The sequence below is a fragment of the Taudactylus pleione genome, unplaced genomic scaffold (genome assembly GCF_031769625.1).
Source record: "Taudactylus pleione unplaced genomic scaffold, aTauple2 ptg000296l, whole genome shotgun sequence".
Lineage (NCBI taxonomy): Eukaryota > Metazoa > Chordata > Amphibia > Anura > Myobatrachidae > Taudactylus > Taudactylus pleione.
Window position 1 is genome coordinate 3511873 of NW_028284698.1, and position 16280 is coordinate 3528152.

General features: G+C 43.2%; 1 protein-coding gene across 3 annotated transcripts in view; it reads right to left on the reverse strand.

Moving 5' to 3' along the window:
• IL1RAPL2 (interleukin 1 receptor accessory protein like 2) overlaps positions 1 to 16280 on the reverse strand; it is a 1136349-nt gene that overhangs the window by 555675 nt on the left and 564394 nt on the right. For 2 of the 3 annotated variants that reach the window (XM_088482887.1, XM_088482888.1), the window contains exon 4: positions 3833 to 4019. In XM_088482887.1, coding sequence (XP_088339013.1) covers positions 3833 to 4019 — 187 coding nt within the window. Of the gene's footprint in view, positions 1 to 3832; positions 4020 to 7285; positions 7336 to 16280 lie in introns of those variants that run through there. The other variant, XM_088482889.1, reaches the window with a different exon arrangement.

A 16280-nucleotide genomic window follows, 5' to 3' on the forward strand; every position in this document is an offset into this window, starting at 1 on the left:
TGGTCTTAGACCACCGTCCTTCTTGCCAACGAAGAAAAACCCAGCTCCGGCAGGTGAAGTAGAGGGGCAGATGAACCCCTTTGCCAGGTTGTCCCGGATGTACTCGGTCATGGCTGGAGTCTCAGGCAAGGACAGCGGATAGGTACGACCACGAGGTGGCATCTTATCAGGTATCAATTCAATTGGACAGTCCCATTCCCTATGAGGGGGTAAGATATTTGCTTGTTGTTCAGAAAAAACGTTGGCAAACATCTGATATTCCTTGGGAATGGCAGAAGAAACTAATGAAACTGTCTTTCTCACAGGTCGAATTTTTGGAAGACAGAATTTCTGACAGTCCATACCCCATGACAGAATCTGCATAGAACTCCAATCAATCCTGGGATTATGTTTACGTAACCAGGGTAGACCAAGAACAATTTCTTGAGAGGCCTCTGATATCACCAGGAATTTTAAGTGCTCAGAATGAAGTGCCCCAATTCGGACCAATACAGGTTGAGTCTCTTTGGTGACTATCCCGTTAGTCAGAGGGCGTCCGTCTATCAAGGTCAGAGAGATAGCATGGTTGAGAGTCAAACAAGGTATCTGAAATTTATCAATGAAACTAGACGTTATGAAATTTCCGGCTGCTCCTGAGTCGATTAGAGCAGTAGCAAAGACAGGTTTGGGTTTAAGATCCAAGGCTAGGGTAATCGTGAAATCTTTAATTTTTGGAGACGGGTTCATAACTCCTAACTTGATGTCTCCAGGATCAGTTAGGATTTGGCATTTCCCGGTTTACGGGAACAGGAGATCAGCAGATGACCAGACTCTCCGCAGTACAGACAGAGGTTCTTTTGCATTCTTCTCTGACGTTCTTCTTTGGAGAGGTGTGTATGATTCACCTGCATAGGCTCCTCTTCAGTGGGAGAAGGAATGGGACGGGTAGAAATAGAGGGGGTAAATGACCTTTGCCGGTCAGTTCTGTTTTCTTTCAGCCTGACGTTCCCTGAAGCGTAGGTCAACTTTGATACACAAAGAAATCATGTCGTTCAGATTAGTAGGAAGCTCTCGAGTGACTAGATCATCCTTTAGTCAGTCTGACAACCCATGCCAGAAGGCCGAGGTGAGGGCTTCCTCATTCCATTTGAGCTCTGATGCTAAAATTTGAAATTGCACGGCATATTGACTGACAGGACGGACCCCTTGTCTCAGTGACATGATGTTTGATGATGCTGATACAGTACGCCCAGGTTCATCGAAAATCCTCCTGAAGGATGACACAAAGCCTGCGTAATTATCCAGCAGTGGATCTGAGCGCTCCCAGAGTGGGGAAGCCCATTCCAAGGCCTGGCCGGATAACAGAGAGACTATATAAGCCACTTTAGTTCTTGCAGTTGGAAAGTTGTCAGGCTGCAGGGTAAAATGTATGTCACACTGATTTAGGAATCCTCGGCAGAGTTTAGGATTGCTGTCAAATGTATTAGGTAAAGGAAGACGTAAGCGGGGAGATGATCTGCCTCCTGTATTCCCAGACGCTGATGCGGATGTAGTTGCTGGTACTTCAGGGGTAGAAAAGGAAGTTTGCAAACTATCCTGTCGCTTGGACATCTCTTGCAGAAATTTAGCCATCTGATGCTGCATGTTTTCCAGAATTTCTAATCGACCAGAAATGCACCTGAACAAATCCACTCCTGACTCCTGATCCGTGGCCGGCTCCATGGGGCCAGTGCAAACTGTTACGTTCTGGGTTATTTGTGGACCCGGGGTGGTAGCAGGAGCGATCACAGAAGCAGATTTGTAAATAAAACTAGGATTTTTAATAAGTGCTCGAGTGGACATATAATGTGGCAGTAAATAAAAGTCCAGGAAAATATAAATGCGCACAAGAGTTCTGTGGTGGGAGCAAAAGGGTTAATGTCCAGGTAGAAACAATTAGAGCAGTCCAGGTGTGCAGGTAGTGAAACTGAAAATAAACAAGCCAGGTTTGCAGATGGTGAACTGAAGTGCAGGATGTCAGCAGGCTCAGGCACTCAGGTATGGGCAAGGGTGATGGAGGTAGCGGGGTAGTCCAGTGGGAACTAGGAGCTGACAGGCAGACTGGCAGACAGCGGATTCACAGGAACAGGAAAGCACAGAGAACTCCCTCTCAGCTAGGCTGAGATACACGTTGCACTGGCAAAGAAGGAAGGCACTGACCCTTCCTAAATACCCCATGCCGTGCTGTTACTGGCCGGAGGGAACATGTGACTCACCAGGATTGGCCAGCTGCATCACATGGCCAGAAGGCAAGATGGCAGCGCCCATGCCAAACGGAATGGAGACGCCGCCGGGCCTTACCAGCGCAGAGTGACAACAGGCCCGCCCAACAACGCGTGCAGCCAAAGCCCCCCGCCAGACACCAGCTCCGCCACCAGACAGCCCGCGCCACAATGACCTCACAGGTAACACTCGCCTAGCGCCATGCTGAAATACCCTGGCCGTGACAGTTGCCAACCTCTTGGAAACCTGAAAGCCTCTACTAGGATGAGTCCATGCCTCCCCAAGGAGGACTTCCAGCTGTGTTGAGGATGGAATTTCTGCCACTGTCTTTTAAAATCAGATGCCTTGGATCTAGGAGGTTTCTCTGAGTCCTCCATTAGAAGTATAGATTTTACTGCTCTGATAAGAGCATCTATGTCTACTGGGGACATAGCTTCCTCTGGGACAGAAGACGTCTCCACCTCTGAGGTAATGGAAGCACTAGCCTCGCCATCTGAAGACATCTCTGAATCTGAACCTCCACCTGATTATGGAGTGGAGTTTTTATCCCAACTTAGGCATGACTGTCCTGATTTGAGGGATCACCATTACGTATAGTGACATATTTGTTCCCAGGCCTGTAAAATTTGGAGGCATGTCCTGTTAAATGAAGTGAACAGATGCCACATACCACTTGTGTGCATGATGAACAGTCATTTGAAGATACGAGGCATAAGGGAGTGGGACAGCCTAGTACCCTCATTGCAATGTTACCACATGCCTTCTGTCTCTATTAAAGGAGCTCCAATGCTGGGAAGTATGGCATCAGCTATCAGAAGACAGCAGCAGTGCTTACATTGGCAAGTATCTTAAGAGGCCACCGTGAAGGCTACAATAGTTATCACATGATACAGATATGTAATTCCCTGTCTATCCTCTGTGCGTTATGAGTTGTGGTACACAGGGCACATGAGAGCTGCCGGCTCCCATGCAACTCGGCCGGCGCCACACGTCTTTTTTCACCACAAACGTGTCTTGTTCGCAATGCAATTGAATTAGACGCACAAGCAGACTTTGCTGATTAAAATAATATACAGCACGTGTATGTTCTGTGTGCGACAGAGTCTGTAAAACCATCAAAATGTGGTGTAGAAAACAGCTGCTGACACTGTAGCATAGAATTTTGTATACAGATACAGGCGCAGTGGCACACAGAACATGCACGAAAACATGCTCATTATGAGCAAACTTGCACAAGACTAGGCAAGGATGGACGGGCTGTTTAACGTGACTGCAGAAACAAAGACGGAGGACACATCTGTAGGTACTTTGATAAATAGACAAAAGCCCAAGAGCTTGTGAAAACATGACACTTTCACAGGATTTAGGGTTTTGCCAATGATAATTATAGTCTTTTCAATTTCGTACAGTCTACACTATCAACTGCATTTTAGACTTCTGTACTCAAGTAGTACACAGTTCCAGCAACTGGTATTACACAATCTTTCTCATCTTTTATAATCAGCCACACACATTAATCTTAAGAGTCAGACTACTGCATAGATACATAATAAGCAAATTCTATTAATATGCTCTATATGACCATATTTACCTTATACCATGCAACTTCTGTGATTTCATTTGGTGTCTTATAGTCGTCAATATCAGGACAGGAGATCACTTTTGTTTTTGTGACTTCTGCTTTCTCCACGTATCGTATTCGGCTGCTGTAACAGAGACCCATTTCATGTTCTGCCACGGTCAAGGACATTGATACCTTCATGCAATATGTGGAGTTTCTGCAAGGAGTAAAAACACTTCTATAACGGAATGTATGTCTCTCACACTCTACTACAGGCTACAGCCAAATGTATATTTTGCGTACAGTCTCATTAAGTGTTCGACTTGTGTAACATAGGATTTATAGAGGATTGTACTGATCAACATAAAGTAAATATCCATGTACTATAAAAATATGTTAATGTACATGAAACAAATCACGTACAACAAACTACCACTTTGATTTGCTGAAGAAATGTGAAGTAAAGTGTGGGGTAACAGATCATATTTCAAAATGAATGTATGAAATCTGAAGTGAAAATAGACAGCTCATAGTTCACTAATGTGATAAAGGGGAGATGTATCAAAGCTTGTAGAGAGATAAAGTGGAGAGAGATAATGTACCAACCAATCAGCTTCTATTATATTTCAAACGCAGCCTGAAAAGTGGCATTTGGGTTGGTACTGTATCTGTCTCTACCTTATCTCTCTCCAAGGTTATATATCTCTCCCCGTTAGTCACAGTGTAGAACTTTAAATTTAGTAAGGTCACTCACAGATGCAGCAATCCAAATGATAAACTTCCACTGCACAGTAGCCGTTGTGTGCCTTTCCATCCCTCCCTAACTTTCACAGGGGCTATACATACAGCAAAGTGTTTAAGTACAAAATGGTACACACAAGGACATAACTCCACATATATACATAATGCCATAGTTGTGCAGCATATACTGTGAGTGAGGGCCCTGCTTGTGAGATCTTATAAGCTAGAGGGGCTATGGGTAGACACAAAGAGGGTGAAGGGGACAGAGGAGGGAGGGAAGGATTCAATGAATAAATTTGTTTTGCGGGTACATTAGAAGGCTGGGAGGCAAGTCTAATTGGGCAAGGGAGGGCATTCCGGAAATCGGGAGTGGCACAGGAGAAGTTCTGAAGATGAGAGTGGGAGGAGATATGGAGGGAGGAGGAAGGAGGCAGTAATTTGCAGAGCAAAATGTGAGTGAAAATATAGGAGAAAGAGTGGGTGAGGGCTTTGTAAGTGAGAGATGTTAAATTTGATTCTGAGTGGGGCAGGGAGTCAGTGAAGGGGGCAGCAGAGGTACAGTAGAGCAACAACACAGAAATATTTAGCGGGCAGCAGGGTTAAGGATTGATTGAAGAGGGGCAGGGCAAGGCAAGAGATGGAAGCCAAATAGGAGTAGATTACTTAGTCATGGTGAGAGGTGAAGAGAATGAATAAGAGTTTTAGTAGCTCCCAGGGTGAGAAAGGGAGAGACCTTGGAAAAATTAATATGATCGAAATAGTAAGATTGGGAAAACTGGATGAGGTAGAAAAGGAAAAGCAGAGTCAAGGTTGACACTGAGACAACAGAAATAGGTAACATGAATGGGTAACCTTAGCAGGGGAAAAGATGATAACTTTAAAATATTGAGCCTCAGAGAGATCTAGGGAAGAGGGGTCAATTTGGGTCTCTTCAGCATAAAGATGCTAACATACAATAGGCCAAACGAGCTGATGAATTTACCAATGGAATATGTAGTGGGAGGAGAAGGGGACCAAGGACAGAACCTGGAGGAGAGGAAGAGATGGGTGTAGACAGAAGATGCCTACACACTTAGCGATAATTTACACGATTTACCCGATTCTGACGCATCGTGATGACAAATCGTGTTGATGCGCATCCCAGCAGGTCGTACATCGCATCTTCAGATTTGCCGTGCTATAGGGCAGATCTGACAATCTCAGTCACGATGCACTGGAATAGTTAGGAGGCCCGATAGATCGTTTGTCAATTTGGACAGTTTTTAACACCAAATCGTGCCCTCGACTGCCGGGGAGCTGCTAGGGAGAGTTTGAGGGAAAATCGGACACAATGTCGGATCATGAGCACATCGCCAAGTGTGTAGGCACCTACAGAAGGAGCAATTAGACAAGTAGGAGGTAAGAGTTAAAACAGGAGACAGCTGGGTCACTGAACCTGAAGAAGTGGAAGATTTGCAGGAGTAGGAGGTGGCCAGTGGTGTGGAATGCTACTGTCAAGACCAGAAGTACAAAAATAGAGAAGATGCCTTTGGATTTGACCATGAGGCAGTTTTATTGAATATAGTATGTTTGTTCCGGCCATCCAACAAACCTCATGAATACTACATAGGCATGGGGAGACCATTTACATTTACTCAGAGACTTTTGCATGTTATACAGAGTCACATTATAGGTGAACAACTGGGGCTCCCAAACAAGTGGAGCCCCTACAAACTGGCCCCCCAGCCCCTGATGGTGTGGCAATGGAACCTTTGTTGTACACAGAGAAATGTGCATGCCTGCAGCCTGGTTTTCCGACAAGCCTGGGCAACATTAACTGTAATCAGTAAATACAGCGTTTACCCAACATGTGAATATTCGGCAGGATTGGAGCATTAATACAACATGTAGGTGGTGCTATACTTGTCCTAATTAATAATAGGTGAGCATGTTGAAATGATTTAATTATTAATGGCATTAGCCCCTACAAGTTACTTTCCTCAGGGCCCCCAAAAGTCCAACTCCAAAAGTCTTACTCCAGCTCTTTATTTATTGCATGTAAAGCAGTTTGCAGTAGATATACAGGGGATAGGTACGGGATTCCAGTCATCGGTATTCTGACCATGTCCTGAAATATAGTACTGTACCTAGATATCCCTATCCCTTTTTCTAACCTTAGATTGGGACAGGTTAAGAGTGTATCTTAATCTTATCAATAAAGTATTACTCTTTTGAGAGTGTGGAGGCTTGAATTAAATAATAGAAACAATATGATATACCATTAGAAAAATAAAAACATTACAACTTGCCTATAAACTATCATTTGTACTGTATAAGCAAAATCACTGCACATTGTCTATACTAAGCACAGCAGAATGATATATGATTTAAGAGCTAAGAGTTCCCCTTGTGGGTTAAGTGCCCAGCAAGTATGTCCAATTGCTCAAAATAGCAGGACCTTATTCTCCACCAAATCTCTCACTAACGCATTTGTCTTGTGTGGAATTGATTAATAGTGACTTCACTGAAAGAGAGGACAGTTTCAACCAATTAAAGACTATACTACATGTAACTGCTGAAAGTACTTTTGTAGCAAACTTCCTCCGTAACACAGTTAGAATCATCAGCACAATTGAATTACAGTGGAATACCTCAAATTATTCTGAAAACACTGAAGCAAATCGTTTATTTCTATTACAGTGAAACCATGAGACAGCAGTGTAGAACATGATAACACAAGCCACTCTTTAGGTGCCTACACACTTGGCGATGTGCTCACGATCCGACATTGTGTCCGATTTCCCCTTGAACTCTACCAGCAGCTCCCTGGCAATCATGGCCACGATTTTGGTGTTACTGTGAAGAAAGAGTAACCATGTATTTAATAGCTTTTGGCATTATTTCAAAAATGTATAACTGTAACTATATATTTCTATAAGTTTTCATGAATATTTAAAACTAACTTTATATAACTAGCAGCAATATATGGAGAATATGTGTGTGCTTATTGTATGTGTTTGTGTGTAGGATGCTTCCCTAATGTATATGCATGACTTCCTCACAACTATCCTAAATGTGACAGGACTGTCCAGATTTTGGACAGCTGTCTGCATATACATCGCGCAGTCGGCATATACATCCTGCTTTACGCAGCTTTGTACTGGATGCATCGTAAACTATGATCATGCACTGCATTTCCAGGCAGAAAGGAGAGGAAAGGGGTGCAATGCAGTCTCGTATTAGGCTCCCACCTCACCCCTGCAACACATAATGGGCTAAGTAGCCAATCAGCCAGTGATCTTATATGTAGGCTTACGTTAACCAGGAAGTATTAGCATAAATAGAACAACTAGCTACATGTGTATTGACATAATATTATCATTGGTAGTGAGTGAAATGGTTTCATAATGAAAACTTGGTGCGTAGTGCTAAATGCTGGGTATATATGGCACATCCTGTGCACATCAAGGTGCAAGCTTGTACTCCTCCCTTGGTATACACTTCAGTAAAGTAGAAGCGCATCTGGGTAGACAGAGAGGCAGAACAATGTGAAGATGCGCTTTCTGCAAAGATGTAACAGTCACGTCCATCCAACCTCCCAAAGCTGGACAAGTTTCTCTTCATGAAATAAAACATTTCTGTTTTTCTCCTAAGGTTCTTCTCTATTTAGCCGCTTTTTCCTATTTGACAAAAGATTAATTCCAGAATAATCACAGACAATCCTAGTTACCACCGTTGAATTGATCTACATGGGAATGGCAACTCGGGATGACTTTGGCTGTTCCCGGTGATCTCCTGAGTGATGTTTCCTACGTATCTTCCACCAGTCCTGGAGCACAATTTACGTTATCATGTTTCACACTGCTGTGTCATTGTTTTATAGTTCCAGTGAAGATGCTGACATTCCAAATGTTGACACATTCTGAATGACGACGTGATGTTAACATGTTCAGAATGCCGACATTCTGAATGTCAACTGATAGCATGTCGAACATATACAGTGTTGATGTTGAGATATGTTGACAGGAACAATGTCTACAAAGGCAATTAGGGTAGGGTTTGGCTACAATTAGGAAAAGAGTTAGTCTGTAGTAGGGTTAGGGTTATGCTGCAATTAGGGCATAGGGAGGGGGCTGGGCTAAAATTCAGCGATTTGTCATTTTGACTCCGCCCACTCACCACGGACTTGCTATTGGCTAAATTTTGGCCTGACAAGGCGGCTACTAACGATGTGAGAGTCTGGCCCCCCACCCTACAGTGGTTAGCTGCGTCTCATCTCTGGGTTCTAGGCAAATATGAATTAGGGTTAATTTTAGGCTAAAATAGTACTGTGCACATTCTGGGGCCTATTCATGATGTTAATTATCGCAGTCCGATAATTAACATTCTAACTGGCGGATGGCTGCCGGAGCAATTCCTCATTGGTCCAGCGCGATAACAGTTGATGCAAATTTTTTCATTGCTTCTTTCAGAGCAGTGACGGGAGTGCGCATGCGCGACCTACAGTTCGCACATGTGCACAAGAGCCCCGACGACCAGTAGAAGGAGCCAGACAGGGGCGGAGGGAACCAAAAGGATCCCTCTTCGCAACCCGGCCCTTCTTCCCATAGGGAAGGAGTGGGTTGCAAGCCCAGAGCAGGACCATTCGCCATCTGAAGATGGCGAATGCTCCCACAGTCAAGATCTGAAAATATTATGTTTTTGGAGCTTGATGAATTCTATCCCCATACTAGTATATGGGGACAGCGGCCATTCCACGAGAGGAAGGTAAGTAGGAGATATCTGTGATATCTACCTTCTTGATGAATGGCCTGAAAACTTAACTTTTATAATTGCAGGTAAAAATGTGCATTTTCACCTGCATTTGTAAAAATGAAGTGATGATGAATAGGCCCCACTGACTGTCGACATTCTTAATTTCAACATGTCATCTGTCAACATTCTGAAGATGTACATACTGTACCACAACCAGTTTCCTTTCCTCTGTGCCTCAGACCCTGTAACAAGGTGCCTACACACTTAGCGATATTTTACACATTTTGCCAGATTCTGACACATCGTGACGAAAAATCGTGTAAAATATGCCCAAATGCGCATCCCCGCAGGTCGTACATCGCATCTTCAGATCTGCTGTGCTGTAGGGCAGATCTGACAATTTCAGTAACGGTTTTCACTGCATTCAATTTGAGTCGATTTGAGAAGAGCTAAATCACTCCTCAAATCGACCTGCAAATCAACCTTTAGTAAATTTACCCCTAGATGTAGGAGGACACATCTGTAGATCCCAACTTGGAATTTGGTATGGACAATCTTAAAACATCAAGCAATAAACCTAACAAATTTGAAATCTTTAAACTATTTTTTTTTTCTTTTAAAAAACTGATATTAAATGTTTGGGCTTCAAAATGCTGACTTCTTATACATAGTCATGTAGTGTATCAATATATCTATTCTGGCATGAGAAAATTATGTTTTTGCATGCTCACAAACGAAAAAAATCTGTGGATTTTTTTTACAATTCCAATCTCTTATAGCTCAAAAACTACATGAGATATACAAAACATAAAATCTGATGTCCCATTTAGCATACAGAGTGAAATAAAAATTGTGAAAACTAAGGTAAAAAAGTAATTAAAGAAATAGATATTTTGTGGAATGACCCAGTAGCAGGGGCGTAGTAAGAGAAGAGGGGGATCATGTGCATTCCCCATCCAGGTTACCCTCCTCTCTCCCCGCCGGCCGGCAGCAGACTGACGCATCTGATCGCCGGCTACAGCATCAGTAGACTATGGGCACTAGTCTGTGCCAGGAGTCTACTGCGAATGCACAGGTCACCGGGGGAAATGGCGGCCGTGGCATTTCCCCAGCGATTTCCTTACTGCGCATGCGCAAAACACTGGAAAAATGGGCGCTGAGACACCCGATGCGGGAACTTGGAGACATAAGTAGTAGATAATATGGGTGCATGGTGTGCGGTGCAGGCCCCCCTGGACCAAGGGGCCCATGTGCATTGCACACCCTGCACCGATTATAGATACGCCCCTGCCCAGTAGTGGCTTGAATAGGGAAACAGGTAGACTGCAAGAGCAGTCCATTAAAACTGTGGTCTGTAGTGCAGAGACTTATTATAAAGGTTTTCAATGTGTTTCGTCCAGATAAAAGGCTTTTTCAAGGATAAGAATCAGATTTATATAAATACTAAGGATGCTTTGTATTTATAACTACATGAAGTTAGGTGTAATGGTCAGTATATATAAAACCACTGCAGCTTAGAAGATATATGTAATTTGTGGCAGCAGGGGATCGGACGTGTGGATGTACACTACATAGACCTGCTTAGCTACAATGGTTTAAACTGACCATTAACCTAGCTACATTTGGTTAGAATTACCATGCTTCCTATGCTGGAGCAAATAGCTCCATGTGTTAGGTGTCTGACTGCACAATGTATGAAGCAGAGCCGTAACTAGACATTTTGGTGCCCTGTGCCAGAAAGAGCATTGGCGCCCCCCTCATGTTTCAAAGGGACATAATGCACCCAAAAAAGGGCCATGGCTTCATGGGGAAGGGCCAGGGAAGATATAGGAGAGGCCAGGGATGCTGGGGATAAAAGAAGAGGAAGCTACAAGCAAGAATGAAAATAAACAGAAATTTGACAGGCCCAAACAGCGCCCCCTGACCTGTGGCACCGGCCGCACTACCCTAGCTATGGCCCTGGTATGAGGTTATAAGTTTGAGCACCAGGTATGGCATTGCTGAGAAATGTGTTTTAAGTTAGAGATGAGCGGTTTGGTTTTGGCTTGGATCTTCCTGCCTAGTTTGGATCTCAGAACAAGGCAAAATGTCATCTTTTACAGACATCTCCACACAGATGTCCATGAAAGATGATGTTTTGTCTATGAAAGATGATGTTTTGCCTCATTCTGAGATCCTAACTTGGCAGGAAGATCCAAGCCAAAACTGAACCACTCATCTCTACTTTAAATACAGGGGGATGTAGCTGATGGCTCACAAGTTAAGTATATGAATAGAGTCCTGCCAACGTTTGTTGGGGAGAGGTTCAGCAAAATTCTCCTACTGCATGCAGCAGAGGGAGGTTCCTGAATGCATGTGGCATATAAAATGGTGTTTTTCCAGCTCCAGGGGAGCATGGCAACACCTATCATAATGTGACTACACCCAAACATGATGTAGTCATACCGCCGCGGTGGTGCCTATTTTTACCCTTTGATCCTTGTGACTTCAAAACCTAGCAATACTACTGGACCTGCCACTATCTCCAATGGAAAACAGAACCACAAGCAATAATCTCTCAATTCATAATAGCATAATTGTTAAAGTCTATGGCGAGAGGTCGTACCTAATTCCTTGTTCTCTCACGCAATATAATTTTATATCTTCATTAAAGCAAATGTTACCAGTACAGCTGGACATCCCTACGTGTATTGCAATTGTAATATCAATATTTTTTTTTCTACCTCAATAGGACTGTAAAAACAATAAAAACGGTAGTAAACTACAAGTGGTTTAAAACAGCCTCTATTATTAATTATTCATTTTGAAATAATGATTATAATGTTGGGAAGTTTGTTAATAAATACTTGTCACCTTCAGAGATTGGTTGCATTTATGTTGTGGACTAATATTTTAGTATAAATGATCTGTGATGTGCTGTTCACCCAATTTGCAGAGTCCAAGAAGTCTTCGCTAGTCTAGTGCCAGTCTACTGTGTACTGCCAGCACTTCCCTAATTAGACACACAGAGGTGCTGTGATACACTTCTCATTGAACATCTCAGTGCATGGAAATAGACATTGAGGGCAACATACTCGCCTGTTTGAATGATACATGTTAAGGAAATACATAGCAGAATGGCTGTGGACTGAGCAAAGCTTTGGGGGACCCATGGAGACCGGTCTGGTTTTTATCTTGGCATATTTGCACTAGTTGGCGTCTAAATTATTGCTCCTTGTAGACACCATATGTGAAACACGGGTGTGCCCATTATACTCTCTGTCTCAAAGTAGCCATAAAAACATTAAATTATTAAATAGTCTGTTATTTTATATTTTTAAAGTACATGTTTCTTTGAAAAGTTTAATGAAAGTTTCCATTTTACAGTACCTCTGAAACCATCTCAAAATGTGCATTTTAAAGTACACATTCGTAAAATATATGTTTAGATGCTGAATATGTATAGAATTCTAAAACTGCTAATTTATTACTCTAATTTTCAAAGTGTTTACTTGATATAGTGCATTCAAATTGATAGGAGGCTTCAAAGTGTAGACATAATTCAGTAACGATGCCAACCAAACACATTTAAAAAATCTCATGTGCTCAATGAAAAAGCATCCATTTCCCTTGTTTAACATTCTCATTAAGCTAAAGATACACATTGACGTTCCTTGGAGACACACTAACCTCAAGCTATCATCATTTAGACTACATAATTATTGCAAGAATTCCCAGCTGGCAAAGCGAATCAACCTATATTCATATTTGAGAAATCTCCAAATGAGCGTATTTTGTAACATACAGTAACAGAATGTGTGCTAAGCAAAAAAGAAAAAATCTGTACTGTAGATGTTATTTTTTGTGTAGTGTGAAACATACTGTATGACACATAAGGTTGCACATATGCAAACACTTCATGTCAAATGACAGCAAGTACAATTCCTACTGATGCAGTATGTGTATAATTTCTGTCCAAATACATAGAATTTTTTATTTTGATACAGGCAAATAGTTCCATGCTTAGGCATTCAGAACATGACACTGGCAAGTGATCAGATTCAATTTCACTCTTATTAGGCTCATAAGTTCAAGATGGTATTTTCTGCTTAATACATTAAACATTATAAACAACGTCAGCGAAACATAAAATGTGATTATTTTTTTTTATTTGGACGTGCCTTCTGGGGAAGGCCATTTACTTGTCAGCAGTGGCGTAAGTTCATCCCAGACGCCCGGAGGGAAGTTATCATTCAGTGCCCCCCCCCCCCCCCCGGCCAATATGTGACTATGGCTGCTGCCAGGGAGGAGTGGGATGGGGAGTTGTGGGTGAGGGGGGATGCCAGAAGTGTCTCGATGGCATAAGAAGCTGCTGAGGAGCAGTGACACCTTTGAGCAGGGACAGGCTATAGATACTGTAGATGGAAGCGGCAGCTAATGGTCTGACAGAGAGCTCTCCACTAGTATATGGTTATGGTAGCTTCTCAGGTGCCAGGAAGAGGTGCCATGTATTGAGCAGCCGTGATGGTACACTCACAGTGCATATTTACAGCCCAAAGTGGGGTGAATATATTGTGGGATATTGAAGAGGTGCCCCTTCAGTGCTGGCGCCCGGCGGCAGGCGCCTCCATTGTCTCTCATAGTTAGTCAGTGCTTTGGATATTTATTGATGCCGGAACAAACAATCTATAATAAAACAAAAATGTGACATTCATTGTCATTCCAATTAGAATAATCCAATTGTTTTGATCCTGAAGTAGTCAAAAATTTTATCAAATTATAGATTAATTTTTAAAATAAAGAAAATATTATATAAAACACATATTTTTGCATTGTTGATGTCCACTTGAAGCCGCATCCCTTGTGCAGCAGTTTATCATATACTGTAGATAAATGAATACATGAATGAATAAATGAATAATCTATTATTTGATATGTCCTGTCATCAAGATTTAAAACATGGACTTGCTCAGCAAATCAGATTGCTTATTTGTAAGAAAGGAATCACATATTCTTCACTTGCTTCTGGTAGATAAAACACACTTTTAAAGGTCCTGTAGCCTTTGATGAATAGCATTCACCACTATATGTTTTACAGTGATTTTGTATTATATACATATACTGTACGTATGTGCGCAGGGCTGGATTAAAGGATACGTGGGCCTTGGGACTTGAAGTGATCAAGGACCTATTTTCAAAAGCGATTAAGTCATGAAGAGTGCTTAGGGGGTGTGGCCAGTGCTATGTGGGCGTGTACACCCCAATTCTATTAACCCCAATGTCTTCCTAAATATGTAAAAAATAAAAAAAAATGCATAATTTTGCTTGGAAAATAGAAATCCAATTTTTACAGCACCTGGGTTGTTGGTCATCATCATGTCGCATGCGCCATGTCCGGAGGTGAAGGGGGTGGGGCCTGAGCTTAACTGTGCGAAGACGCAGGGGAGTACTTACCATGGGTCACGGGTGCAAGGAGGCAGGAGTGCAGTTGCTACTGGTCTGGAGGTCTCCTGGGCCCACAGTTCCCTGCACGCAGACTGCTGGGAGAGACTGATGCTCCCAGCATTCCCTGGCCAGCCAGTAAACTGAGGGAGGAGGAGCTGACGCCGGAGGAGTGAAGAGCTGCCTGAGATTATGAGTGTTGAGCCTCATATCCACTAGACAATATAATGAACAACTGAATGATAACGATATCATTATCATTCAATCATTCATTATATCGTCCAGTGGATATGCCATCAACGACCAGTGATGCGCGCTCCCGCTGGTCGTTGATGACGACGCTCATCGCCTGAACCTGCTGTCTAACCTGACGATATCGTCAGGTTGTGCAGGTTCGGGGATGAGGGAGGGAGCCGACACTGAACGATATTGTGAATGATATCGCTCAGTGTGTCTGCTCAATGTCGTTAAGGACATAGGGCCTGATTCAGAGCCGGACGCTATTTGCGCTCGCTCGTTCAGAAAAAAGGGGCGGCTATTCAAATGAACCGTTCGCTCTTTGCGGTCTGTTCACGCCTCTAGGTCTAAACAAGCGTACAAAACATGCCGTCGTTTTTTGGAAAACGACGCCCCCTGGCCGCTCGCATCCTACGTCATGTCCGCTATTTATTAGATTAATCGAGTACATCGACCAGCGTATGAACTGCTCGCGATTCTTGTGGTTGGTTTTTCCTACCGCAATCTTGCGAGCAGTTCTGACTATAAAATAACCAAGTGACGTGGTCAATGACGCTGCTGTATTAATTATGCACATCCTTAAAACGCCCGTTTTGACCTTTAAGCACACCTGCGTTCTGATCTCCACTCCCCGTTTTCAAGCACCTTCCCCTGTTACCACCCACATACGCCTCCTCCTGTCACTCAAAATAGCAGGCATTCGCTATTTAGCGAACAAACGATTTTCGGCCGCACTGACTGGTTCGCGCATGCGTATTACGATCCGTACGCATGCGCAGTTGTGCAAACATCGCTCGGAACGAACGAGCGGCCGCTTACGAGCAGCTCTGAATCAGGCCCATAGAGCACACCACTGCCGGGGACACACTACACAATATTGCTCATGGAGTGAATCATGTAGTGGATATGCGGCATTAGAGCTTACCGTAGCACCTGCCAAATCTATTCATGTCAGTACCGCGAGAGAGGAGAGGGGGAGTGGAGGGTGAAGGAGATCTATTTGTGTGTGTGACTGTGCGTGTGTGTGAATCTATTCATGTAAATGTGTGTGTGTGGAGAGGATCTATTAAAGTGAATGTTGGGGCATTAATGTGTGTGTATGTGTGTGGAGGGGATCTATTAGTGTGTGTGTGTGTGTGTGTGTGTGTGTGTGTGTGTGTGTGTGTGTGTGTGTGTGTGTGTAGTGAAATCTGCTAATGTGTGTTGCGGGGATTTATTGTGACAGGGGGAGATTGAGTATTAATGTCAATGTGGCAGGGCAGAGATATATTAATGTCAGTGGGGGAGCTGGGGTATCAGCTTATAGGAACATATACGCCTATAGGTGGAGTTAGATACGCCCTTT